Here is a 27,347-nt window from a genome sequence, read left to right as displayed (position 1 = left end):
TGGGGAATTTAGCTGTGGAGTAGATGTGCTGCTCCCACAGCATTCTCTATCCATCCTCCTCAGTCATATAGATGTGCTTCCGGTAGCAGTGTAGGCTGTGGATGGAGCTAAACAGGACAGATGGCCAACTATGCTCCTTCCAGGTGGACCTACATACATTCCTGCAGGCCGTATCTGCACTGCAGGCAGTCAAGGAGCCAGAGGAGCTTTCACAGCACTGTTCCAGCATGACGTGGTTGGAAGGTCAGTGTCTTTGTACCTGAGTGGCTGAGAGGTAGAGGGGAGCAGGAGGTTATGTCCAGAGCCTCTCCTTCACTTCCACCATAGCTGCACACACACAGAATCATCCAACATTGAAAAAAAAAGTGATTATCCCAACTTTCACTCCCTCATTCATACTCTTCCCTCAGAAGCCCATCTCCATATATGAATGTATGAAAGACATATGGAAGTAAATGATTAAGGAAGAGGAGTTCCTCAGCTGAAGAAGAGAACATTTGTTTGTAGGTTAATGACAGGATGAATGTTTACTACCTTAAAATGAGATAATCATGAAAAGGTAAATGGAACCCTTGGATCTAACAGGAGAGCTAATTCCAAGAACTATGCATGGGTACAGACCCAAGTGAAACATCGTCTGGAAGATTGCACACATTTCTGGTAACTAATAGTCATAAAAAATTAATTTAAATTGGAAGATGGGCAAAACAATTGGCTAGGGTAACTGGGGAACTGGAGAGGCTATCCTATGAGAAGAGATGAAAAGAGATGAGAACAGGTGGTAGGATCAGTCTAGCCAAACAAAAGCCCTAAAGGATTTCAGCTCTTGTCTATAAATACTGCAAAGGGGAAACAGCTATTCAGCTACAAGACATTGTTAGCAGTAGGGAAAATAAAAAGATACCAGCTATGCATTTAGAAGAAATTTCCCAACTCTTAGAACAAGGAGGTTCTTGAAACAATTTTATCATTAAAGAACAGTGGACAAAATCATCAATTTATTACTAAAATAATGCAAGAAGCCTATGAAAAAGATAGCTTGGTGTGGTGCTTTCAGTAGCAGAAATGTGAACCTGATACCACAGAGGTCCTTCCACTGTTACTCTAACACTCTTAAGAGTGATAGCTCCCACAAGGTCTTCAAGCTAGAATAGAATAGAACTGAAAATTGCAAAGGACTCCTACCATTTGTAGCAAAATGCTTTGTTTTCAAACTGATGTCAATCATACGTAGTGTTAAAAAGAGACTATTACGTGGAAGTCAAAGTGTTCTACTAGATTCTAGCTTGTTACCATTTGCACTTGATACCATTAGGAATCAAATACATACTAAGAAGAGCAGAATTTAGTTCACATATTGACAAATTTTATACTATGTACCATGGCCTGACAGATTTCTTGCCTGATTGTTGGCTTCTCATTCACTTAAGATACAATTTATTTTTAGATGCGTTCATTAATAACTACAACAAAACTTTCCCTCAATTTGCCAGTTCAACTACTTCATTTTGCATGTTAAGTTATTGAACGATAGTGATAATGATGTTTTAAAAGCAAGGCGAAAATCTGCCATCAAGAGACAAATCTTGCTTAAAGCTGAAATTGTGTGCCCGTAAATATCCCTGAGATGTTCTTTAGAAAACTGGCTGCTTTTATACCAGCAGCGTGAAATACTTTTGTTTTCAGACATGGCTAACTTTTCAGACATGACTAACTGTGCTGTGTGAAATGTCAGCCCACTTACGGGGTTGCAAGTCAGGCACATCTAAGTGACGTTTCTGAACTCAGCTCTGATTTTTGTGATACCTTAGTCAGTTCATTTTATCAATTGTCTTGCTCTTAGAAGTACAGAGGATTCATCTTTAATAACTGCTAGCCAGAAAAGACCTTTGAAACCTGAGGGGGCACATCTCCAAATCCCACCTCTCAGGGAAGCAGCTTGGGCTTTCCTCCCTCAGCATCACTGGGTCCAAGAAGAAGGAAGGTTAAGCAGTGGCCAAGCTGCAAGTGAAGGTTCTGGTCACAGTTTTTGTAGATGAATGAAGATATGAATTTGGATTATGTAAGGGAGACAGGTAGGGTCACAGGAGACAGTGGCAGTGCAGCTCCCAGTATGGGCTACCTGTTTTCCCCACGTCCACACTAAGCTCCAGTTTGCCAGGGCTGTTGAGCAGAGCAGGTATGCTGGTAAGAGATTCAAGCACAGCTTTGGATTTGCAGGGTCCGTGTGGCCTTGCACTGAAATCAGTGAGGTGAAAGAGTGTATTATAGCTAGTGAACAGGTCTTCTTGAAGTCAGAGTAAACTTTCAGCTAACATCACCAACTAGCTGGAGATGGTGTACTATCAGACTCAGATGTAACTACTCTTGTTTGAAAATGGTGAATCAATCCAAAGGGTTATGGAAAAATTCTGTCCTTATTTAAACCAGAGCAACAACAGCCTGCCTATCAGGTATATATTTTTATCTATCATCTGCAACATTTTACTTTTTTTTTAATTTCAAATGAATATGAATTTTTAAAAGCCTTTTTAATGATACAAATGGATGATTCTTTATAGCACCCTAACACAAGGAAACTTGCTTATCTTTAAAAAAGAATTACAGTAAAATTTCTCAGGGAGTTTCTGGAAAGAGCCAGAATGTCATATGCATACGTGCATACGCTCATGTGCATATCAAAGCCAAGATTGCTGCATTATGGCCTGAGCTGTGCTTCTGCTCTTGGTGTACTCTGGGTAAATTGCTTTATTTTTTTGCCTTTACTTTGCTTTTGAGATACAAGCACTGATTTGTCTCACAGTACTGCAAGGCTAAGTTCATGTAGACTCAAACATGCTCCAAGATCTTCAGATAGCAGGAGATCTAAGATGTATGTTTATTATTGTTATTAAACTAATAAAAGAATTTTGGCTGGCAGAGTACCTCTAACTAAATATAACTAGTGTCAGTGTAATTCTAAGCTGTAAAAGAAGCATCATTTATTACTAAATGTAGGATGGTCCTCTCGAATGGATCCTCCCAATCTGGATGTTGGAAGCAGTCACACAGGTCCCATAACTAAGCACAAAGCTCAAAAATGTTCTTTTTCTGGCCACTCCTATGAAAGATTTTCTAAATAAAAGTAAAGTAAGCCACAAACATATGAATTCCAAAGCTGATTCAGCTTTGCAAGAATACCTGTCAAAAGGAAGTAAAGTGCTTTCTGTCACATAGTTATCTAAGAAACAAGCATGTAAGGAACTGAAAGGACAACCAGAATAATTTATCCGTTCTGAGGAGAATAAAGTGGGGCTGTTTTCTGGGAGAGACCTAGGAGATAATTTCATAAGACTAGCCAAGTAAAACCTGCCTGTGGCATGTAAAAGGGTGTTGTCAGACCATTTTTCTTGTATGGGAAATATCAGAGGTTTCAATTCCATAGGTAAGAACCTCTCTTTCCTTCTGCGCCCACTTTATGCCACTCTGCTGAGGGTATTTGGTAAATCCATACGCAAAGGGCTGTTTTCATGGGCTTTAATTTCCCGGGCAATTTCTCAGAAACACTTGGAATCGTAGCCTTGTTTTTTGTTAACACACTCACAAACGTTCTTCAGGGCTGTAAATGAGCAACACTTACAGCAATGAATTTCACAGGCACCTGAAGGAAGTATTTATGTGTGTACAAAGTAAGATTATTCCTTTTACTGGGTCTCAGTTTACTGCTCTTTAAGTCTGTGATACGCACACGTGTTGCTGTTTCACAACCAGGCTGGACAGGGCACTGTGTTTTATATGGCAGCCTCCAGCCTTCCGTTTCCATCTTCACCAGGTCTTTCGTTACCACGGCAGGTTAGTCTCCGTCGGATCGGGCAGGCCGACACGAGTGAGCTCTGCCCATATGGTGAGTCGGGGGGACAGGTGCCAACACCAGTCCAAAAGGTGTGCGACTGGCCAGCTTCCAGACTGTGCAAACGCTTCCTGCCTCTCATGTGGGTTTATCACAGGTTTGGGTGCCTGGCTAGCCACTTTGACATGATTAATACTCATTTGCCTCCAATGAGCTCTGTAGACTTGCCGGCCATATGTCCTGTCAGGCTTAACTTCTGTCCAGCCATTTATGGTCCAGACTTTTCAGTCTCTGCTATACCTTGAAGGTAATCCAAAATAGTGTAAGTGAGAGCCAATCACTTTGAACACCTTAGTTGACTTTTAGGTGAAAAAACCTGTCTTTGCAGCTCCAAGAGCACTTTTGCAGCTTTAACTCATCCCTGCTGTGGTACCTGCTGCCCCCTTTATGCCTGCCTACCTGTGAAGTCTTGCCTCCTCTCTTGCTACAAACTAGGTAAACCAGCAGAAAATCTAATCTAGCAAAAAAGGGGTGAAAGAAAGAAAAAAGGAAAAAGGAATGTTATTTTTTTGGTTTCGTTCCCCAGACCTCTCAAAACCAGGCTAGCTGTGTGTTTCTGGCACAGGGGAGGTGAGGGGAACCTCTGGCTGGGAACAGCACGAGAGTAGTATCCAGGCAGCATGGATTTATTTCGGCTTAAACTATTATGGATCCGTACCCTAAGCGCTTGGTGACCCATGATACCAGACTCCTGGATGTTGATAGCCCGGCACAGCTGAGCAGGCTACCTCATCCCACCGTCCTGCTGGCTGCTGCTCTCAGGTTCCCGCTGCCACGAATCTCTCGAATCACATGGGAAACTGAGCTCACAGCTGGGCGTCAAACAATCCCGAGCTCTAATCCCGCTGCTCTAGCTCACTGCGGCACAGTGCAGTTCAAGGGCATTGAGCACGTTGTGTCAGCTTCGTATCTCTGTAAAGCATAAAAATTAGGTCTAGAAAGCGCTTCCAGAGCTGCCTTTGCTCCAAGATAAGATCAAATATAATTAAATCTGCCCTAAAAATACATAATGGGTGGAGCTCCTAGTCTCCCTAAACAATCATCACATATTCATATCGCTAGAAAGTTTTCCTCGGTGTTTAGTCTATATCTCCCTGTGGAAGATAAGTCATTAGTTCTTGTGACATTCACACTGGCTATGCAGAACCATTTAAACTGGATAATTTTAATCTAGCTGCCTCACAGTGACAATGTTTGGCCATGTCTGTGAGTGAGTGTACAGCATATTAATCTTATAAAATAATGTATATCACTACTACTTAATTAAATGCAGAGAAAGCAGACTAGTTCAGTGATAAGGTTAACCAAAGAACCTACTAGGTTCTTTGAGGGTCATCCATGCAAAAGCGAATGTGCCCTCACTGCATATGTTAACTAGTCCTGATCTGACCAATATATGGTTCATTCTGGAGCAGGCAGCTATTCCGCCTGCAGCGTACTGCTCTGCAACTCAGACATGCCAGTTTGCAGGACTCAAGGTTTCTCTTCCATCACTTGCCTTTCTGGTCCGTTTTCTGATTGCACTGACACTAACAGGGATTTCCTGGGATAAACTAGTAATCAAGCCGTTGATACACAGGTGGCTCTTTCATCAGAAAAAGGCTAATTTTTCTCACCTCCAGGGTGGACTTTCCGATCAGAGGGAGGGAATCAGCCTTACCCCTCTGGCTGCTGAGTTCTGGTTCTGCAGTGGGACTCACATGTCAGAAACCATAAAAAAACAAAGACCTAATTTTCGCTCTGTGGTATTTCAGTGAATGTTTAAACATCTAGGGCCCTGATAAATATTCAACCCTCTCTCTGAGTGGAGCGATAGCCTCAGCAGAATTTGAATATGAACGTAGTTTAGTTTACAAAGTAGTTTCTTATTTGAAATTCAAGGTTAATTCCTCTCTCGGGCTGATCAAGGATCTCTATCTTTCTGTCACTTACTTTTCATGAAGAATTCTGGCAAGTTTCATTTTTTCATGAGGAAAATGGTGAAACTGCTTATTTCTTCAAAAATTCATGAATTGGAAAACCTCTGCAGGATTATTCAGTCCTGTCGCTGGAATTGGGAGAGCTGCAATGATCTCAGTGCGAAGGAGAAAGATTAGAAAGTTATCCACCTAGTTCTAGCCTTTCTGCCAACTTCTCAGAAAAGGATGCTTGCTCTGCTTGGTTATGGACATTCATCACAGCTTTGCCTTGCTAGCCTGCTGCTGAGGTCTTGGGGGAGGCCTCTGAGGCCTTTGCTAGCATTTACAGGCAAGTAATGGACTGGAGCACATTAATTCAGACATATTTTTTGCAATATGAACATACAGATTTTGCAGGGAACATCGTATCTTAAAAGCAGCACATTTAGTTTAGCTGAAACTGGCTGGTAATCACCTGAAGGCAGTTCAGCAGTTGTATAATTTATTACAAAGAGCTTTTAGGTGAAAATAGGTATTTAGCCTGGAAATGCTGTTGCAGCTGTAGCTCTTCTCTGTTTTGCTGCCTCTTAAAATAGATACTCTATCGCATTTTCAAACGCAAACAGGTAGACTAACAAGTGACAGAACGTCCTACATGATATCAGCACAACTGCTTTTGAACTAGACTTTCCATGGCAGTTCAAGGAGGAATTCTGCATAAAGATGCAAAATGAAATTAATATACTATATGCCCTTAAGTTTTTCCAGTAAGTAGTATCTGGGGCATCATCTTGCAGTGACGTGGAGGTGTGCACCATGCTGCCAATGATCAGACTCCCAATTTGAGGGGCCAGGTCACCAGCTTTGCCTCTACACAGCATTGTTCTGGGAGAAGTTTAACTACAATTAGTTTTCCTTTTTTCCCCTTGTGTCCATTCCCATTCCTATTTCAAAATCATGGAGGGAAGATGCACCATAGCATCCATTTTCTCTTTTTTCCTCTTCCCTTCATTTCTGTGTTTCACATAGAAGAGACTTGCTTTCTTCCATGTTTGCTTTGGGACATCTGTCTATTCAATAGCTTCTCTAAGAGACATATTCAGGGTGATCAAAGGATGATTTTGGGCTCAGGTAGCTCTCATCAGTGTCAATTTTTTCCTCATGCATCTCTGTGATGGGCTACACATTGTCAAGTGAAAAGACACCCTGCACTCTTTCCTTTTCGCTTTAATCCTCCTCTAGCATTACTCAGGTCATGCGCGATGTAAATACCAGAGGTAAAGAAGAGCCAGCTCAAGACGATGAAGGCAGTCTGAATCAAAGCTCCATCAAGACACTTTTCCCTTACCACTACCTCTGATCCAGAAACAAAGAAGAAAACATCTTTTGATCTTATGTCTCACTACCTATGAAGAAAATACTTCCTAGCAGACATCATATTACAGAAAGTTTTTAAACCCCTGAATACATACCAGGTAGAGGGTTCTGTCCTGTTGGCTGGAAGGTTGATGAACAGAAATGAGAGGTTTCCCTGGTGGATAAAGACAGATAAAACTATAGATTCCACTGCGAATGTAAATAAATATTGTTTATGATTAATTTCTCTAGCGCCAAAAAGAAAAATCCACACTGCATTTTTCAATATAGCTGTCCTGATTTTCTATATTCTAAAATTCTCTCTTGCATATTTCATTGGAAAGTAGAGGCACGTAGCTACATTATCCCCTGTACCACATATACAACATGTAATTACAGTTTAGAGGAGAAAGTAAGTTTGATCTGATATTAAAAAAATTCTATCAAAGGATTTTAATAAAAATAATGCAGTATGTAGAATCTTTTTAATATACTTTTTAATACTATTCTTCAGTACTATAGGGGCACATCCTTTATATATCTCCAGCCTCTGGACAGCCAAACAATTGCCTATGTTATGAAGGCCAAATGTTTTGCAGTTTTTAAGAACTGCCAAAACTGTAATATGAACTTGTGGTTTCTCAATATATTCCTGTACAGACTGATATCTTTCTGTGTAATGGGGCACTACCTCAGATAGCCTAACAAATCCCTTCTCGAGCCTGTAATTCCAGTCTTTGTTTCTGCTTTATGAATTCTGCCAAATGTTCATGTGCCCTCCGGAGAAGTTTGGGAGCTTTGATCATACAGACTATGCAGACACTTCCCATCTCCATGTAACCTTATCTTTGGTACATCAGTTAGGTTCTTTGAGATAACAAGCATTTAAAAGGAAACAATGACAAAATACAGTCTACTTCATAGAGCGTGTGCTTAACAGGTAGCTATGGTACATGAAAGTTGCTGAACAAAGATAACAAAAAAAAAAAAAAAAAAAACTGTGGGGAGTCACTCTCTATAAACTGCAATATCTCTATTCCTCACCACACTTGTGGTTAAAATATCACACCAATTAAACCCATATTCTGCTTGAGACTCTGACTCCCTAAAACAACTGCTAATTGCACTGTATCACTGCATTTCTTGTTGCAGAATTTCCATTCATGTGTTTCCAGAACGTGCCAATAATTTAATGGATCAAGTCAATACAATGTTTAATACAATGTTTAAGAGTTTAATAGTTCTAAATATCAGTTGGTGGAAAGATTTAATGACTGGATAAAATATGATGCTGGAAATAAAGAGTAATAGAATGACTGTGAATGTCTGTCACAAATGTCTATAAGAGCCTTGATGGAACTGTTTTTGACCCTTTGTGCCTCACTTTCCCCTTTGGAGATTGAGCAGTAACACTTTATTGCATGAACTCTTCTTGTAATCTTGTCTTGTCAGGGTGAGAAAATGCTTAGCGGTCCTGATAAAAATGCTGGGACACTATACACAATCAACAATTAAATTGAATTAAAAACTTTGGAGTTAGTATATGTACGAACTTCCATTCAGCAGAACTTCAGAAGTTGCCTTCAACAGGAACATTTTGCCAATCTTGGTCAAGTTAGCAGCACAAAAGACAAAGCTTTTGGTTCTTTTTTTCCTTCTTTAACGCTACAAAATAGATACTGCTAAATTAGAACCAAAATACCTTCATAGTAATAAAAATAGGAGGTCAGATTTAAAAAGCTACAGATGCCCTAGTGTTTCTTGGAAGAACTCTCTGTCCCTAACTTGACAGTGCAGCTGTTCACTGAAAATTATGCAGAAAGATTAATAAATTCTTAGTTGCAATCTCAAATTATATGGCAAGTCTAACAAATTGAAGTACAGTGCAGATCAAATTGTTCAGCTGAGCTAGAGACCAGACACGTTTCTTCCATGTGGCTGTAGTATCTTATTTATCAAGGATAAATAGTAAAATAAGCTGAAATTTAAAAGAGGAAAAGAAATGAGTCTAATTCCAGCCATATCCACTGACAATTTCTCATAATAGTCCATGATGAGCTGAGAGTCCAGGAATATAGAGTGTGACTGTCAGCACACAGCAAAAATATTATCACACACTTCAAAGTTATTGGCTGCCTTTCCTCAAATAAAGTCAGAGCTTTAATGTGCACCCTGATGGAAACAGGATGGCCCCTTTCAAACCAAGATGATACAGACAGACAAGGCAGTAAGATGAAACCAGTAGGAGCCAGCACACACAGAGCTGCAATAAATCCAAGTCATAAACAAAATGCCTTCTATACTTACAATCTTCAGAGGCCCCTGAGCTTTCTAAAAGTGTGGCAAATGCACTGCTGCATACTTTGGTCTTGTGGACTCAAAAGGACTCAGAAGAGGAACTGAGTCCAGTGATTTTTAATGACATATACCCCGTTACCTGTAATGTTCTTTGCCCCTTTGAGGAGAAACGTGTGACTTTTCACAGCCAATCAGCAGTAAGGTCTGATTTTTTTTTTTATTTTTCTTTTTTAATAGACAGCGCTCAGTGGCCATATGATAGGGGGAGAGCTGCCGCAGGTTGTACAAACACTGCCTGCTGTAATCACAGACTTAATCTGCAGTGGCTCACCCTGGCGAAGGACTCTGTGTCCAGACCAGTTAAGCTTCTGACACTGTCAATCACAGTGAAGTACTTCTGATGGAAACCGTTGTGCTACGAAGAGCTGCAGAATCTGGAGAGTACACTTCACTCATAAATCATAGGATTAGCCATGACACTGTAACTTTAAGTCCCAAATATTGTTCACAACTCACATCTTTCACATATAGTTCATTAAAACTAAATCCAGGAGGAAATGTATACTGTGGCTGGGTTTCCAATGTCTTGATCAAACAAGAGAGATTGAATTCAAAAGCAAAGCTTAAGGCAGCCCTAGAGGATGACCCAACATTTGCACACCAAGATAATCTAACTGTTCGGATTAACTCAGTGGTTTACAGATACTATTCAGAGTGTTTTTTAAAACTTAAAAATGGCTGGTGATTCTGAAAACCAGGCCTATACAAATAAAGATGTCTCACCCAATATTTCTGAATCAAGAGCTATTCTGCTTGAGGTTAGATGAGGTGCTTCTGCCACACACAGCTTTATCCAGGGCGTTGTCCTCCCACTAACATACTACATGAGTTTTCACAGAAAAAAATAAACAAGATAGCAGACTTTTGGGTACTCTGACATCTTACTACCCTCCTAAAGGACTATTTAAAGGCATTAATTCTGTCTATGCAGAGAAGGAACATTCTCAGAGCAGTCTAAAAGTAAGAAGTTTAGCCCTGGAAATGGTTTTAGGAAAGGCATAAGGAAACATAAATCTAGTTTTATTGGACAGTCAGGGACTATGAAGATCTTTTATATTCTCCTATTGAATCACTCTCTGAGAAGACTTCTGGTCTAACAAAAAGGCTGTTCTCACAGTGAAACACAAGTAATATGGGCAAATTACTTCAGTTACCACTACACTTGAGGCAGCCAATAACCGCAGCCTTTCAGAAATCCTGCTACCACTGAGTGCAAATGTGAAGATGACATGAAGGGAGGTGCTGACGGAGCTCCCATGAAAGGCCTGCTCTGGTCAGAGAAGCCTTGTGTGCTCTATTGGATTTGCTTCCAGACTAGAAATAGAGCTATCTTATGTCTACAGGTAACAGTGCAACGATCCCTTTCTACATGGCAGAATATAGAAGACTTTTTAAGTCCTTTATGCTGCAGGACTGCTTTGTACTTCAGCTGAAGAGGACTTGCTATGCCAGTGTTAATCAGCTAGCATCCATGCTGTGAGGTATAAGGAATGTTGCTCTAAATTTATTTAAAATTCAGATATCGTAACTAGATTGGAAGGGCAATTCTGAAAGGAGACGTGAGTAGAGTGGTTCCTCATGTGTGAGTCCGAGCCACCTGGACCATCGCAACTACCATCTCTCTCTTGACTGATCGCTGTCGGAAACTCTCAGGATTTCACAAGGTCAATAGTGCAGAGAGTAAGCATATATAACGAACCAGGCAATACACTCCACAGCAAAGGTGTATTCCTGGAATAACTCCTAATCAGTTGCTCTTCCTGTATTTTCTATGCCAGCAGAGATCTATGTTAGGTTGTCTCCTTGAGGAATGCATCTTCGCTTATAGAGCCTAGCCACCCATCTCTCACGTTGCCCATTACAGCAATTGGGGCAAAATTTTCTCTTTTGGTCATTGAATGCTACTGAGCGTTCTTCTGATAAATACATGAGCTCATTCCTTTTCTCCAAGAGGAATCCACATCAGGAACAACTTCTGTCCACTGCAAAATGGCTCTTCTGTTACACAATGGCTATATTCTGTGGGTTGCTGAAGGGATTTGTTAGGCAGTTGTGCTAACTGGATTTTTGAGATGATGTTTACAGAAATTTTCAGGAAGAAGACATTTGTACTGAAGACCAGAGTGACAAAGAGTAGTGAGGGCTGAGATGTGACACTGTATCTGGAACAAAAAAAAATATTTTTCAATTTTCTGGGTAGGGTACTAGTTCAGCAGAAGTCAGAAAAGTATCCCAGAAGAGTATCCTGCCTCCTGTAAGGCCAGTACCGAGGACGTTAGAGGACAAAAGGAATCCTTTCAAAAGCTACAGAATGTTTTCGTACATCCCCCCTCACACACACTTTTCTCTGCTCGACTGAAAAGCTCCTTCTGCAGACCTGGAATCAGGGTTTTTTTGATGGTCTCAGGACACTTTTGGTATGCATGGACCTTGCTCCAGATTCTTTTGGCAAGTAGAACCCAGCACATTCTACCTTCTGCGCAAGCATCCTGCTGACTGAGGATTTATTGAGGACTCAGATTTTCTTTTTTTTTTTTTTCCCCTAAAGAATTTTGCTTTATCTGACAGCTTGTGTTAGAATTAAGATAATTCATAAGGAATACGTTCTTTTTTAAAAAATATTCTTTTCATAAGCAGTAACCCATACGCGATGGGTTGCCTGGCTAAGAAACACATTACCACCATGGGAACATTTCTGAGAATATAAAACGTCTGCAGGGAGATCTCCCGCCAAGAAAGTCTGTATTTCGTTCTCTAAACCAGAGTATACCATTTAGACAGAGGTTTTGGAAAAGTCATCGGGATACACTTCTAAAGATGTATTATTTTTTTTTGGCAGAATGTGAGATGCACTGAAGAAACAAGAAAGTCTAGGTACCATTCACTATGCTTTTCTTCCAGAAATCATATTTATTCATACATGAAAAGGACAGCATATTACCTAGGTAGGACTCTGATGAGATGCTCAGAACTAATCAACAACATCCCCTTAAAAAAAATACCAACAACAATATCATGGCCTGCACCTTCGCTGTCATGTGGCCTTGGCACCAACTTTGATACAAGATTTTTTTTTTTTGTATTAGATAAGCCACTATAAACATTGTCAAATGTGATCACTGTTTAACATAAGTGGTATCAGAGCATCTCACATGCTCTCCAGAACTATTTTGCTTGCAGGCGTTGGGGACAGTAGATAAATTTCAGTATTTTTTTCTCTGAGAACTAGTTTATTTAACTGCTACAGGTGAAAATCTTACTTTTTATGAGGGTGCTTCACAAATACTAATTCTTAGCAATTTTCTGCTCTAGCCACCAGTCTTTCATGCTTGAAAACGTTTTCTGTAGTTAGTCTCCAGAGAATAATGTATTTTATCTAAACTGGGGCTAGAGTGTTTTTTCCATTTCATGTTGAATTGAAAATAAATATGAATTCTCTACTGACAGTTGAACAGAATAACCTCTGCCAACGGATTTATTGGCTGAGGATTATTTCCTCCCTCAATGACAAAGAAATAGGTGCTGTTTTGGTCCAAAAAGAATATTCTAACCTGGAAGATTTATAATGGTATCTAATAAGAAAGATTCTCTCTCTCACAAACGCACAAAACTCAGATGTAAACTTCTCAAAACGGTGTACCTTATATCCCAAATATCCAGGAAAGTCCCACCTACCAACAAAGGATTTCAAAGCCAGCTTGACCGCGCTGGCAGTTGTTTATTCTTTGGCGTCAACATTCACAGGAGCAGATTTGCGATTTTAAGTGTCTGACCATGGTATTTTAATACTTTGTGTCTGCACAAGTAATGTCTCAAGCTTTAAACTCCAGACTGTTATGTCCAACAGTCTGCACAAGCAAAAATACAGTGCTGGCTATTGCTCTTCCCTAATTTGCTGTTCTTAAAACTTCTCTGAAGATTCTCAGAAAAGTTTATGCTCCCTTCTCCTCAAGTTTAAAATTCACACTCCTTGAATAACAAAACTCAGACCGAAGACAATTAACCTTTAGGGAGGAGGGGGGGAAAAACCCACGAAGTAATGGCTTCAAAATTTCACTCCAAAAGACTCCAACAACACTTCAGAGCATGAGCAATAAGGCCTTTAAGTATGTTTTTCAGCACTAATAGGTAAAATACTTATAACAAATGTAAAAACACTGAACTGTTTAGAGATGGTTAAGTGCTGCAGGTGTTACCTAAAATCACGTTAAAGAACTTAAACATACCTGACAAATTACTATTCTGGCTCATCTTAGCAGGCTACTCTGCAAATACTGTAAAATTCAGCATGCCATAAAACTTGTCAGAAAACAACTCCAATTATTTATATTCCAACCTTGATTCAGTAAGTGTTTATTGTTTCCATTTCTCTTCTCAACATGTATTACTTTCCTATCTATGATTTCAGACAACCAAGGGATTATTTTTTTTTCAAGCAAACATAGCATATGTAGTTTACTGCTTTTGTTATTTATTTATCTTTTTATAAGCGCCTCCTTATCTACATAGACATCTTCAAGCTTTTAAGTATTACCTGAAAGAGAAAAATATCAGGCTGGTGTCACTGACTGGCAGCAAAGTTTAACCATTTTCATTAAACCTAGACAGTTAACGTTCTAGTTCACACTACCCTGTATTTTATTTCTTCTCACACACAAGAAAACTCCAGCCAATGAACAAACACATAGTAGCAGGCATTCTCATGGCAGTGCTACGCAGTAACACTTGTCCTTTTGAGAGAAAAAGGTTTAATATCTTCTAAGCTTCCCTAAACCATTTTCACTTTTCTATAAATAAAGCTGCTTATCACTGTACTTAAGCTTCAGGAACTTTAATTGGACTAGGAATTCCTCTAATGATTAGATAAAGGCTGTTGCAATGGACTGACAACAGTTGTCAACTCCCCCCCCCCCCCCCCCCAAAAAATAAAAATAAATAAAAAACCAAAAACCTGGTCCACTCCTCCTTTTTCCTCTTTACATATACCTTACTTGGGAACACAATTAGTAGGTGTTATCAACTAAAGAATGCAACTTTTCTTTCAAAGTTTCTTTTGAAAAGAGTATTTTAAACTTTTGTTCACTAAGTAGAGAGGAAATAATTGTATGGCTAAGCAAGCCCTGTAAGTAACAATTTGAACTTTGTATTGTACTTAAGGCTCTTACTTTTCTAGTTTTGAGAAAGCGTGCACAAGATAAATATTTGAGATGCCAGACTATTCAGACTTAGAGTAGAAAAGCAGAGCTATGAGATGCAATGAGTTCAAACATTAGACTTATGTACAAGGTATTTTCATCTTGAAAACGGTTAATAAATTACAGTATTCATTCTGAAATGTTTATTAATGAAGCTATATTTGTTCAACCTTGAAATGTTATTGTACGACTGAACCTGCCTGCAGCAGTAGACGTTGTTTCCAGAGAAGCTGCTGAGCGGCGGTCAGACTTGCCAGGAGGGCAGGGTGTTACATTTTCTTCCTCATTGTGTTTATTCACCAGCACTATCTAACTTTCCAGAGACATGAAAACTACTCAGATTTGAAAGCAACTATTTACTGCTTTGTGAACTTAGCTAGGCAACCAAAATTACTTTCTAGGTGTGTAATCAATATGTACAGATATTTTAAAAGATGTGCTACAATTAGCACTTCCCCCCCCAACACACACACACACACACACACACACACACACACACACACACACACACAAAAAAAAAAAAAACCCAAAACAACCACAGTTTTACACTAGTTGGGTCAAATTAATTTTATTATGATCCATGATGAATTGCCACCAGTGCAACATCCTATTCACTGTACATTTCAAAAATTCACATACTAAAAATTTCAGTTTGATAAATGGAAAGTGAATGATTGAGAAGTTTTATGGATTTCATACGTACAAGTGGCTAGCTGATACTGTCTATGCACATAGAGTGTTGAGATACAAAAGCCTCATGCTAGTCTGTTAATTGCTAAGGCTACCTGGACAGTCATTTAACCAGAGTATATAGGAGAGGCCTTCATTACAATGTTTAGCAACAACGCACCAGTATCATGAAATGTTATCTTCTGCTCATAGTGCAAGTGGTGGAGCGCTGGAAGCATGCGGTTATGACTTTACCTTAACTGCTACTGCAGCCTTTATGCCTGAATTTTTATCATGTACACACACTACTTTAAAGCAAATACTAATCTGGGCACCACAGAACGTGAGGGTATTTTTCATATGAAGAGAAAAACTAAACAAAAACCTTTTCTTTGGCCAGTATCTACAAATCAATTTTATTCAATAACACAATTTCACCACAGCTCCCAAAACTTAGAATAGAAATTTGATTAACGAACTGTAATGCATAATTATATTACAGAAATTCCAACTCAGAAAACAGAAGAGCTAAACACAGCTAGTAAGTAGCATGTTTGAAAACCTACAGGCCTCATCTGCTTAATTTTAAATGCTCTATATGCAGTAAGAATAAGAAAGCAGTGCCAGAAGTTATATGAAAGACACACTATTGTTTTCCTTGTACACAAGCTCTTAACTCCACTGACATTAGTTAACCCAGGCTGCACTTGCACTTGACTCAACGCTCAAGCCATTACAGCAGCAAAGCTAGTAGGAAGAGTTTCCAGTAGCAGAGGGCAATGCAAAAGCTACTGCAAGAAAGTTGGACAACTTAGAATTTTCTTTTTCCTCAAGTTATGTGCTTAAATTACTCTTGGAAGGAAGTCAGAATCCTCGGAATAATTTAACTATAACCTTACCTTTCCCCACTACCTTTCAGCAACTTTCCTTTCTTTTTATATGTCTAAACTCGTTCTCTAAATACTAGGTTATATCTGAGCTAGAAATCCAAGCCATATCATACAGGTCCAGCCTGTCAAGATCAGGTCAACACTGGGTTTCAGTCAATACAGTTCTGATAACTTAAATTTAGTTTGATACCTTGACTACAGTCAAAGACCCAGGACACTATGCGTTAACTATGCTCCAAATATGACTAACTTAACTAAATACTCTGTGTCAGATACTGTGGTTCTCTCTCTCAAAAAAGATTCTCTACCTGAAAATTACAGTAAGTAACAGTAATTACTGCTGCAGATATTAAATACCCACCTAGCATAGATTAGTGTTTTGTAACAGGCAGACATGCCAATGTTTATCACACTATGAAGTACAACTTATATATATGTGCAAGCTGAGAAATGAGAAACCCATTTTCTGTCCACTTACTCAAATATCATTCCTGTGAATAGGGTCCTTGATCTTCATCACAACCCTTGGTCTCAAAGCCAACACATGAAGAGAGAATATTGCCATAAAGTTCAGTACGCATTCAAAGTGTATATTCTGAGTTAATGGCTTTCCGACTTCCTGGATGTAGGACTGGTGTTTTAGCATTTGTTATGTACCATAACTCAAAGACTGCAAAGTAATATCACTGAAGTTTACTTTATTAGTACACCAATGCCCTACACGTTTTAAAATGTAATTAAACATTATTGAAGCAAGCATTAAATGCAGCCCTTCAGCCCAAAAAACACATAAAATTGATTTTAAAAATAAATCAAACCGTAGCAATTGCCAGACTCCAGTACAGTCCCCAGCAATTTAACTTCTTCATTCTGAAAAATAAGAGCTGGAAAGAGGACTGAACTGGTCTGCATCAAAGATGCCTTTACCACTACTATAGCGTAAAGCCACCCTGTTTGACCTCAGACAGACTGTTCCCTAATTAAAGCACTGAACTATTTACTGCTCTTCAAAGGCAGTCTGTATTGCTACAGTTAGGGCAAAGTAATCTTCACAACTAGCTGCGCATATCTGTAGTGATTTTGATTTATATAAAGCACACTGCTAAGATTTGAACTGCAATATTGTGATGTATTTGAAACTGTGCAATATTATAAACCAGGCTCAACATTCATGTAATGTTCCATTTGAAATGAAGGGGCTAAATAAACTAAGAGCTGCATCATTTAAAGAACATAGTGCTATACTAGGTTTTAATAAGAAATTTTAGATACAGAAAAAGTAGGGTATGAAAATAGTGTTCTCCTTCTTGCATTATAACTAAATTACATTAAGGTTCTTGTCAGTCTCACATATTACATTTAAACTCCCTTATTGATGGAAAAGTATTCACATGTACATGATCATCCAGGTGTAAACTCGCACACATTAACAGGGAGTAGCTTTGTAGAGGATTATGACAAACCTTTACAGATTAAATGAGGTATTGCACAGATTAATAAAAAAGCAAAAGGCAACAAAAATATACAGCAAATTGGTAGAACATTTACATGATAATTTTACAGAATCCATAGACAGAAAGTAGTGTTTAGTATATCATTCACCTTAAAAAATATATATATATAATATATGATCAATCGTCCCATTCATCATCATCCTCAAAGTCTTCTTCTTCATCTTCATCCTCATCTTCATCTACAAGGCAAGAAAGTAGAACTCACTTGCATGCACAGAACCAACAAGACAAAAAAGTGTTACCTATTTCTTCCACAATTTTTGGCGGTAGAGGAGGGGGTGAATGGGTAGATTGTTATTGTTATTGGAATATTCTAGACTGTGTAATGCATATTAGCTTCCATTTTTGTTAACTTTATCCCATCTTCCACTTTTTTCATTTTAGTATACTACAATTTTTAAATTATCGTACATATAAAAGTACCGATTTGTAAGGCTAAAGCATTCTCCCCTATGACAGCTCCGAATTTAGCATTGTTTTGGTGTTTAATTTGTGTAAAATAATCTGTGTAAAATTAGAAATTACTAAAAAGGTCAACAAATCCATAAATCACATTGCACCCAGTCAAAGGGTCTGCAGAGTGCAAGTGCAGATTTGGTTCTACCACAAATTCTGGAAGAAAAAAGAAGCGTATCACAAACTAACAGAAGAGATGCTGTCAAATAAGTGCACTGAAGCTACTGAACTGCATTCATTACAAGTTGGTGTTTGAAAAAATGCAAATCCTCTTGTTACTGCTGTAGTCTTACTTTTTCCACACATTGAAGAAGTTTATTCAGTAAAAAGTATGCATCCACCAGCAGGTGGCATCCAAAGTACACTGGAAGCCAGACAGCTCTAAGAGTGTACTTCTCTGCAAGAGCCTTGGCTGAAAAAACAGAAAGCTTTAAAAAAACGTTTCCTTTCAAAACATACTTTTGATTAACATTCCACTAGATATCTAGTGGATAAAAAAAGATCAGATATAAAAAAAAAAGTCTTTAGAAGAGGTGGTTACTAACCTTAATTAGTAATTTTTAATTCAGTATTACTGCAAACTACTATACACCAAGTAATTCACAAAGTAGCACAGTCTAACCACTGAACTCATCACTAATAGTGTCTAAAACATTTTGCATCTGATTATATTCTGAAATCCATTTCTTCTATTAATATTTTATGTTCCACAGAAATGTTAAGGCTTAACTAGATGCACTGAAGTCAGAAAAATTCTATCAGACTTACCAGAAGAGTGAATGGCTTTGCTCCTTTTCTGCATAACTTCCATTAACGCACCCACAATTCCTGAGGTGGGTGCAGGTGTAGGTGGTGCACTCTCTTGGCCATCAGATACCTTGGAAAAAAAGGATATAAAGATATAATCGCAAAACAATCTGTACATTTCTAGACAAACTCTCCTTATAAAATTGATGAGTTTATTTTCAGGTAGAAGGACAAGTGAAAGTACAGTTCCAGTTTCCTTAGCCTTAGTTAGACTTAAAAAAAAAAAAAAAAAAAAACTTTTTGCTAGATAATCTTGAGTATGAACTAGTATTAAGTATTACAACTCATACATCAGAGAGCAAGCCCTCAGCTAACAGAAAGCTTCTTAATGTAATCATGTGTAGCCTCCCTGCAAATTACCTATATCTAGTACATAACAAAATTTTTTTCTTGTTTGGGTTTGTTCGCCAAGTTTGTTTTGGAGTGATTTTTTTCTTCTGAAAGTAATAAAAACTTTGATACTGCATACTTGTACTGACAATTACATATTAATATGCCCTTACATTTTTTACACCAGAAGCATTAAATGCACAAAAGAATAACAAAAAAGCAGAACTGAGTAAATGATGTTTGTAACAGTAAAAATGAAGTTGAGCAGAAAACTTGTACTGAGCATCAGATTAGCAGAGGGTTGAATGAAAGTTGTGAGAATAAGCAGTCTAAACCAAATGTGTTAAGGAAGACAATGAAGGACGGAAAGCAATAACGGAAGAGAGACAAAGAAATGAATTGCACTTAAAAGAGTATGAAGGACTGAAGAAAGGACTCAGTAAAATTGGTGAGAAAAAAAAAGAAAGTATATGGGAGAGACGGAGACACAGCCTATTCTTAGAGATATAAGAAAGGTTGGAAATATTTTCTACAACTTGTGTTAGAATAATCTCATAAATTTTTAAAAGTTTGAATAATTCAGTGAGCAAATCAATAAACTCTCAGAAACCCTCATATTTCAGATCTCAAAGGCCAGAGAGATGTATTGTCTTTTGTGCATCTATCACAGGTGTGGTGTGTGTGCTAGTTTAAGATTTTTTTAAAAAAAGAAATATGCAGCCTCAAGCATTTCAAACTGAAATAAGTCCTGGATCTACATGTTTATTGGTAAATCAAAGACTGTTAAACATGCTTCATCTCCTCCTCCCTTTTTTTTGTTTAAAGTTTCACAGCCTTTGTTTTCCTCGAGCCACAGTACTTAAGTGGCACCAAGTTTGCTGGAAGGAACACTCAATACTATGACTGCTTTCAATATTTCTGCAACTTTCACAGCATAAAGCTTCTCTCTGCAGACTTCAAATTTGTTAAAGAAAGCATACTTCTAAATACACAGTGATTACAGAAAGTTCTAAATTTATGTATTATAGTGTACGTAATCTGCTTATAAAAAGTATTCAGTCATCTGCAATGGAATAAGTTTTTTAGCATGGCTAAAAAAAGCTGGGACCAGTTGATGGAGCTTGAGGTGGGAAGATGCTGACTTCCTTGCTTCACAGAAAACAGTGATCTTGAATCCTCTCCTTTCTGTTTCCTCTCACATCCCCTCTACAACTATTCCAACTACTGGCTAGTCTTAGATTAGGAATACTTGCAATTTGCAGGCAAAAATTACCTTGCACATACTCAGTGTCCTGAAGAACAGACTGAGTAATACCCTGAGTTGCAGCAGGAATAGCAGAGGCAACCCCTATGGGTGCAGGCTTCTTACAAGCCTCAACATTTGAGGCACAGGCCTCTTCTAAGATGGCAAGAAATCATCTAGTGAATGCTTTATAGTACCATTACTGTTGAACCCATCCTCTGCATGTGTTTTTCACAAAGTATGCAAGAAATCAGCAATCTTTGCATAGTACTTCTTGCAAAAGTTCTTAAAATGTAAATTTCAGCTTTTCAGTAAAGTGAGAAGTGAATTTGAAATGAGAAAAACTCATGTATCTTTACTCATCTGGCAAATGTACTTTCTAAGCATTTTTCCAGCAGTATTGTTTAAAGTTTTAGTTTAAAAATTAAAAAAAAATACGACCCAGCCCAAAACAGAAAGCCACAAGTTACTGCTCATGCTGTGGTACTCTCTCCATTTACAAGTTCCATTAGGGACTTGGATAAGAAACAGCTTTACTTACAGATTTTAGTTGTATACCCTGTCGTATCTGGTCTAATAGTGCATCTCTTCCTGAGCAGGACACTGGTCGACTGTTATGTTCTACTTTCTTTAACTGAGCACCTTCTCTGATTTGATCTAAGAGTGCTGCTTTGTTTCCTGCAGGAACTGGAAGCTGGTTGTCAACCTCTGTATGAAGACCTGGTGGTGGAGGAGGACCAGGAGGGGGTGGAGGTGGAGGTGGAGGCGGGGGCACAGATGACCCACTTGCTGGTGGTGGTGGCGGTGGAGGAGGGCCAGATGGTGCAGATGATAAATGCACTGGTGGTGGAGGAGGATTCATCCTGTTTGGAGGAGGTGGGGGCACTGCTGCACCTGGTCTAGATGGTGGTGGAGGTGGTGGTGCTGCTGTGGGAGCTCTTGAAGGAGGTGGAGGTGGTGCCCCTCGGCCCCTAGCAGGTGGAGGAGGAGGGCCTGAGCTATGGGGAGGTGGTGGTGGAGGTGGAGGGGGTCCTCCTCTGCATGGTGGTGGTGGTGGTGGAGCTGAAACAGAACAAGACAGAATATAAAATTACATACTACTTACTACTCTTAAATATTCTGGCAATTTAGAGAAGGAGACAACAAGTTTGTTTTTCTTCCCCTAAACACCACCACCCAGGCTTTGCCTTGCCTTTTACAAGGATCTCTGTGCCTGTGCAAGTTTTATCAAACCTGGATTAAGTTCAAAGTAACTGAAGATAAACTACATATATATGAACATAAGCTAAGCTGCACAGTCTCTGTCACGTATTTTGAAAGCACAGAACCAATAGCTCTGGGAACAACTGCAATATGTAAAAAGACGCTTTTCTTATGTAAGCCACAAAAAAAGCTGTGTCATTATTTATTTACTTATTTTAGTGTGGGGAGTCCTACAATAGTGATTTCCTTCATAATCCAAAGTATACCTTAAGTTAACATTTGTTTCCCTTGACAAAATGAGGTAAGATTTCAAAAGAAACCTTCAAAATTTTGTTGAACTGCAACAGAAGGAAAGGAGAAAGAGAAAGATGTTAAAAGATACGCTTAAAGGTAAGTATACAGAATTTCCACTCTGTAGACTATCTATTAATTTATATCAGAATTACCAAGGGAAATTTTTTTTGAAGCATCATCTTCAAGTACTAAAAAACTGGAAATGCATTAATATTGTAAGAAGGTAGCATACAATGTCAAGTGCATTCAACCATATGGATTCACATCTTAACCAGGACCTGCACAGCAAACAGTGAAGTAGTATTGCTGATACAGCATCTCAAGTTACAGATGACAGGGGCTATTCAGAAGGACTAACTTTATCTACTGAAGTTCATTTTCCTCCGATGGCAACAGCAGAGTGAGGTTATTATAAAACCACATCTCTCTCCATTGACTATTGCTTCACTAGAGCAAAGCTGCCTTCACATGACACTCAAAGTTCATTTCTTTCTGTCATATAAAGTACCTCCAAACAAATGCCTTTCAGTATCATCATTAAGCAATAAGCTTTCTCTCACTCTAAACTTGTTGTTGAAAAGGTCCTTCTTTAAATAAAAAAATAAGCAAATAATCTAATATTTACCCAGAAATGTTATTTTGTTAGTAGTACAAGCATTTTTTAAATTTGCTTCAGTGAAGTAACTCATTCTGGTATTCCTAAAAACCCACTTCATGAAAAATATGAGGATGATCTTTCTTACAATTATGCATATATATTTTATTCTAGGTATTTGGGCAGATTAATCTTGAAGAAAGTGGCAAATATTAACAAAAAAATCTTTGTGATCTTTATGTGATCTTTATTTTTGCTAAGGGAAGCTACTCTGAGCCTTTCCCTCAGATTTTATGCCTGCAATGTCTGAATAAAATGTATGAAATCCCTTTCCCTTCAAAAAACCCTATAAACTCTGATTCTTACTCCCTTTTACTGAAAATTACAACAATATCATTATGTAAAAGACTGTAGGAAGGAAACAGCTTCAGATACCTCAGCACATACGATCATTTCTTTACAAGTGTGTTGAAAGGTACTTCCTCTGCTAATAGTATTTTAAATAGCACAATTCGATTTCCTCTTCCATTAGGCATCTAATGGCTTATAATACTATAGTTTGTGTGGTTGTTTTATACAACTACTTAGTAACATGATAGTGCCTGGATTATTTTAGAAAAAATAATCATATTTGATTGCATATGCTTTGGTTGTGAAAAGGATTTTGCCTTCAAGAAAGGTCCTCAGGAAAGATGCTTGATTTTTACCTCTTCTATTATCCCCTTCCCGTTAACTGCTGAGAAAGCAACTTGTCTGCAATGGAACAGAAGAGAATCCCTGAAAAGGAAACTTGAAGTAGAAAACAGCAAGGCTTCCTTCCCTGCATATTCCTCTCAAGTATCATTTTCTTAAATTTCATATACATTTCTCCTTTTTCCCCATCCCCTCAAAACAAACAAACAAAAAAACCACAAGCCAAGAATCTCCTCTTAAACTTCATCCTCATGTATTTTGCCAGAAATAAATATCTAGACAGGAAAAGTCACTTTTCGGTTTCCTTTAACTTAGTTTCCTTCTTGGCCATTGAAGACAATTGTTTTCAAATAGAACTTATTCAGTAAGTAATACAAATAGTTTTGCTGTATTACTGAAAAGATACACAAATATACAATATCACCACGCTCCAGAGTCTGTAAGGTCTGCAAATCTTCAACAAAGGTCTTCCTAAGGAGGTTTTATTTGTGTTATATCCAGAGCAATATGCAACATCCAAACTGTGGAAATACAGTTCAGGAGGTTTAAGGCTTATCTGCACTTTAACTGATAAGTGAAATGAATGAAAATTACATATCCTGTATCGGAGTCCCAACCCCCTGCCCCAGACCACAGCTAGCTGTAATATCTTTAACAAAGCTTTGTTCTCCTTTAAGCAAGGAGGAAAGGCCATTACTGCATTCTTTCTACCTCATCTCCCACACACAACAAGTAAAAAAACCAAAAAAACCAGAAGTTTTTATAAATGTAAATTAACTTGAACAAGGGTATTAACAAAAAGGTGTGAAGTCTATTGATGGTATCATCACAAAAAAAGCAGTATCAAAGACAGAAAAAGGGTTGGAAAAAACAAGAAGTAACTTGTGTTTCAATAGAACAGTAAGTTGACTGTGACTCTCTTCAGGCATCTTAGTAGGTAGAACAGGTAAGCACAGAAATTCTTGCAACACAACACAGGAAAGTGCGTTTCAATGGAAAACCAAACACTTCAAAGAGCAGTCAAGACTACACACCACATAACATATTTCTGGATAAAACTACAGAAACGATGAATTCAAAACTTTTAGGAGCATTGATCTACCTCTACCATGAAGTAAAAGCCTGATCTTAATCATCATGCACATTGAAGATGAGGCAGCTAATCTTTCAAATGCATGCATGCAAAGTGGTCATAACTTGGAGTTAATGCATAAAGATTAGAAAAACTAGCATTTTTAAAGTATTTAAAACTAGTCATAGGAATCCAAGGCAAATCTTCTCGATCTAAGACATTTGTGATCGGCAGTATGATATCAAGAACTCTGTACACATTTAAACAGAGTTAAGATTATACAAAGAAACTGATAGTTGTTACTGAGACAAAAATTAAGGATTCAAATTTTGCTTGCAATTCAACTAACAAAGAAGTTTGACTAACATATACTATCACCATCAAGCAAAGGTGGACTAAGATTTCTTATCTACTAGGAAAGAATCACACAGTTGCAGCATGAATATTTTGAAATATATGCTTGAATGCCAGTTCAAATACATACCACTCCAACGTGGGGGACCTAGAGAATAAATGTAATCAATTATTGTACTCTGAATCTTTTATTTATTCAGACATGAGAACAAGTTATTCACCAGTTTGAAAAGGTTATAATTTTAACAGGCTTTATATTCTACTTCTCCTGTGTTCTAGGCAATCTTTTTTGAAGTTTGATATTGGCAGTGTAATTTTCAGATTGACTTGTCATGTTGCAGTAGATAATCCATCGGCTGAGAATGTATTTAAATTTCAGGCTGGAAATGACTTATTTTAGAGTTTTCTTATAGCAGAAACCTAAATTAGACCCACTTGATCAAAAAGTGCTACTTTTTACTTCAAACAGAGAGGAGAGAGTAGAATGGGAAGGCGACACCTTTGGTTACTTCAAACATTTATATCAAATTTGCAGGCCTTTGGCTGCTGCAAGGCACATCATATAGTGCTGCTCAGGTTAAATGGGCACCATGTACTTGTCAGTCATAGACCACTACTACAGCTGGCAACAGAAATACTGTTTTTAAGATTTTAATTTATTTATGAGATTAAGACTATAAATAGAATATACAACATTTGTAGTCTGAAAAAATCCATATGAATCCATATACTGACTGCATAGCTTTGCAGTCAGTAAAGCATTACTGGAATTTACTAAACTGACACAGAAAAGATCTTTAGTCTTTAGAAGAAAGTACTCTCATGGGTGATGCACAGGTTTTTTTTGATTGTTTCTTCTATAGTGTATGATGTACGGAAACATTACAAAATCCAATACATCTGCAGCGACATGAAGTCCAAAGAGTATCAGAAACTAATTATCCTCAACAGCTTATAGTCCAATTTTTAAGGTAAAATAAACCCTGCAAAATCTGATGTGGAAGTAAAAGGAAGCCCACCTTGTCTGCGCAGTTCATTTTTAACAGCTTCCACACCTCCCGTTTTTTCAATGAAATCATATATGACCTTTGAAGTTTCTTTGTCTTTTAGTTGAGCCTCTGAAATTCCACACAGATCAAATAGGTTTTTCAATTCTGGGTCCAAGTTGTTCACCTGCAAGTTAAATAGATTAGTTCCAAGTACACTGAAATAGCAGCTTATTATTATTATTATTAAAAATTACACATTTTTTCTTTTTGTATTGGAAAAAGGTCCATGTAGTTAAGAACAGCAAAGACAAAAGCACATGCCTCTAGGTTGAATTTTCAGGCAAAAAGGACTATTTTAAGAGTGGGGTATACTTAACAAAAACCTTGGGTTTTCCAAGTTTTCCCCTCAATCTTAAATCCCTGTTTCATTCTGCTCCTCCATCATCTTTGTATTTGAATTACAAAGTAATTAAAAATCATGTGATGTGCTGTTAACATTTATTTGTTGCCAGTCTCCAACCACTTAAACTAAAAAGCCTCTGCAGCTTTTAACCGTTCAGTATGTTGAACAATGGATTACATTACTTACATCAAAACCTGTGTTTGGGTCCCAACCAACATGTCCAATGTGCCTAAAAAGTAGAAGAGTTCATTTAATCCACAGAATAAAAAGGATCTTGTTAACGAAAATAATTATTTTAAAATAATATTTTTAAAATTCGGAAAATAACAGACAGTTATCTGGATTACTATTTAGCTTTTACTTCAAACTCATTAGACCCATCAGTGCCTCACTTGTGAGGGCAATAACAGTACTTCCCTTCTCACTTTTTGTCTTGTAAGAAAAAAAGCAGAGAAAACAATTTTCCCCTTAGGTTACAGCCTATGGCAAAAAGTTAAGGCTCCATGCCGTTAGTATCAGTGTGCACTGCAGAATAAAAGGGCTGCACAAAGACCAAGGAAAGCATCTGCCAACGTCTTTAATGTCATACAGTTGGATTCCTCCTCCTCCTCCCTCCCATCATGGTTTGCTGTCTAACCACTTTCCTGACATTTCTCTCATTCACTTTGTTTTTTCAGAGAAATAAAGTAAGGACAATTTTCAGTTGCCATCTTCCCAGGTTTCACTCCAACCTCCTTTACTGCCCTAAAAAGAAATCTAGTACCTACTTCCTTTGGATATTAAAGAATTATTTTATTTGATATTCTAATCAGCTAAAAAGACTCCATATTCTGAGTTGCTTCCTGCCAACAGTCAGCTCTACAAAAACAAGACATTGAGAGTTCACAAAGTCCAGTTCAGTTACAGAAGTACCAGATGAGCTGTTGTTAGCCAATACAGCTTAGACTAAGCTTGCCAAATTGCAAGGGCCACCTTGCCATCTTTTTACAGTGCTTAGCACAACAGTTGTTGGATCTGGGCTTGGGTCTGTAACTACCACCACAGTGAAAGTTTCCTTCATGACAATGCTGTTCGATGTTCAGCTTTTGGTCTTTGGTATAACTACGATTAGTTGACTTCTTAGCTCAAGGGGTAAGGAG

General features: G+C 38.1%; 1 protein-coding gene across 2 annotated transcripts in view; it reads right to left on the bottom strand.

The window, feature by feature from the left end:
* Positions 1–15,237: 15,237 nt before the first annotated feature.
* WASL (WASP like actin nucleation promoting factor) overlaps positions 15,238–27,347 on the bottom strand; it is a 48,919-nt gene continuing 36,809 nt past the window's right edge. For both annotated transcript variants that reach the window (XM_062583186.1, XM_062583195.1), the window contains 5 exons: positions 26,395–26,437; positions 25,836–25,989; positions 21,147–21,667; positions 18,994–19,102; positions 15,238–17,948 (listed from right to left, as the gene is read on the bottom strand). In XM_062583186.1, the coding sequence (XP_062439170.1) occupies positions 17,887–17,948; positions 18,994–19,102; positions 21,147–21,667; positions 25,836–25,989; positions 26,395–26,437 (889 nt within the window). In that variant the 3' untranslated portion in view covers positions 15,238–17,886. The remainder of the gene's footprint in view (positions 17,949–18,993; positions 19,103–21,146; positions 21,668–25,835; positions 25,990–26,394; positions 26,438–27,347) is intronic.

The sequence above is a fragment of the Rhea pennata genome, chromosome 1 (assembly GCF_028389875.1).
Source record: "Rhea pennata isolate bPtePen1 chromosome 1, bPtePen1.pri, whole genome shotgun sequence".
In the NCBI taxonomy this organism is placed as follows: Eukaryota; Metazoa; Chordata; class Aves; order Rheiformes; family Rheidae; genus Rhea; species Rhea pennata.
The sequence above is the reverse complement of the archived record's forward strand: the minus strand, read 5'-3'. Positions and strand labels throughout refer to the sequence as shown.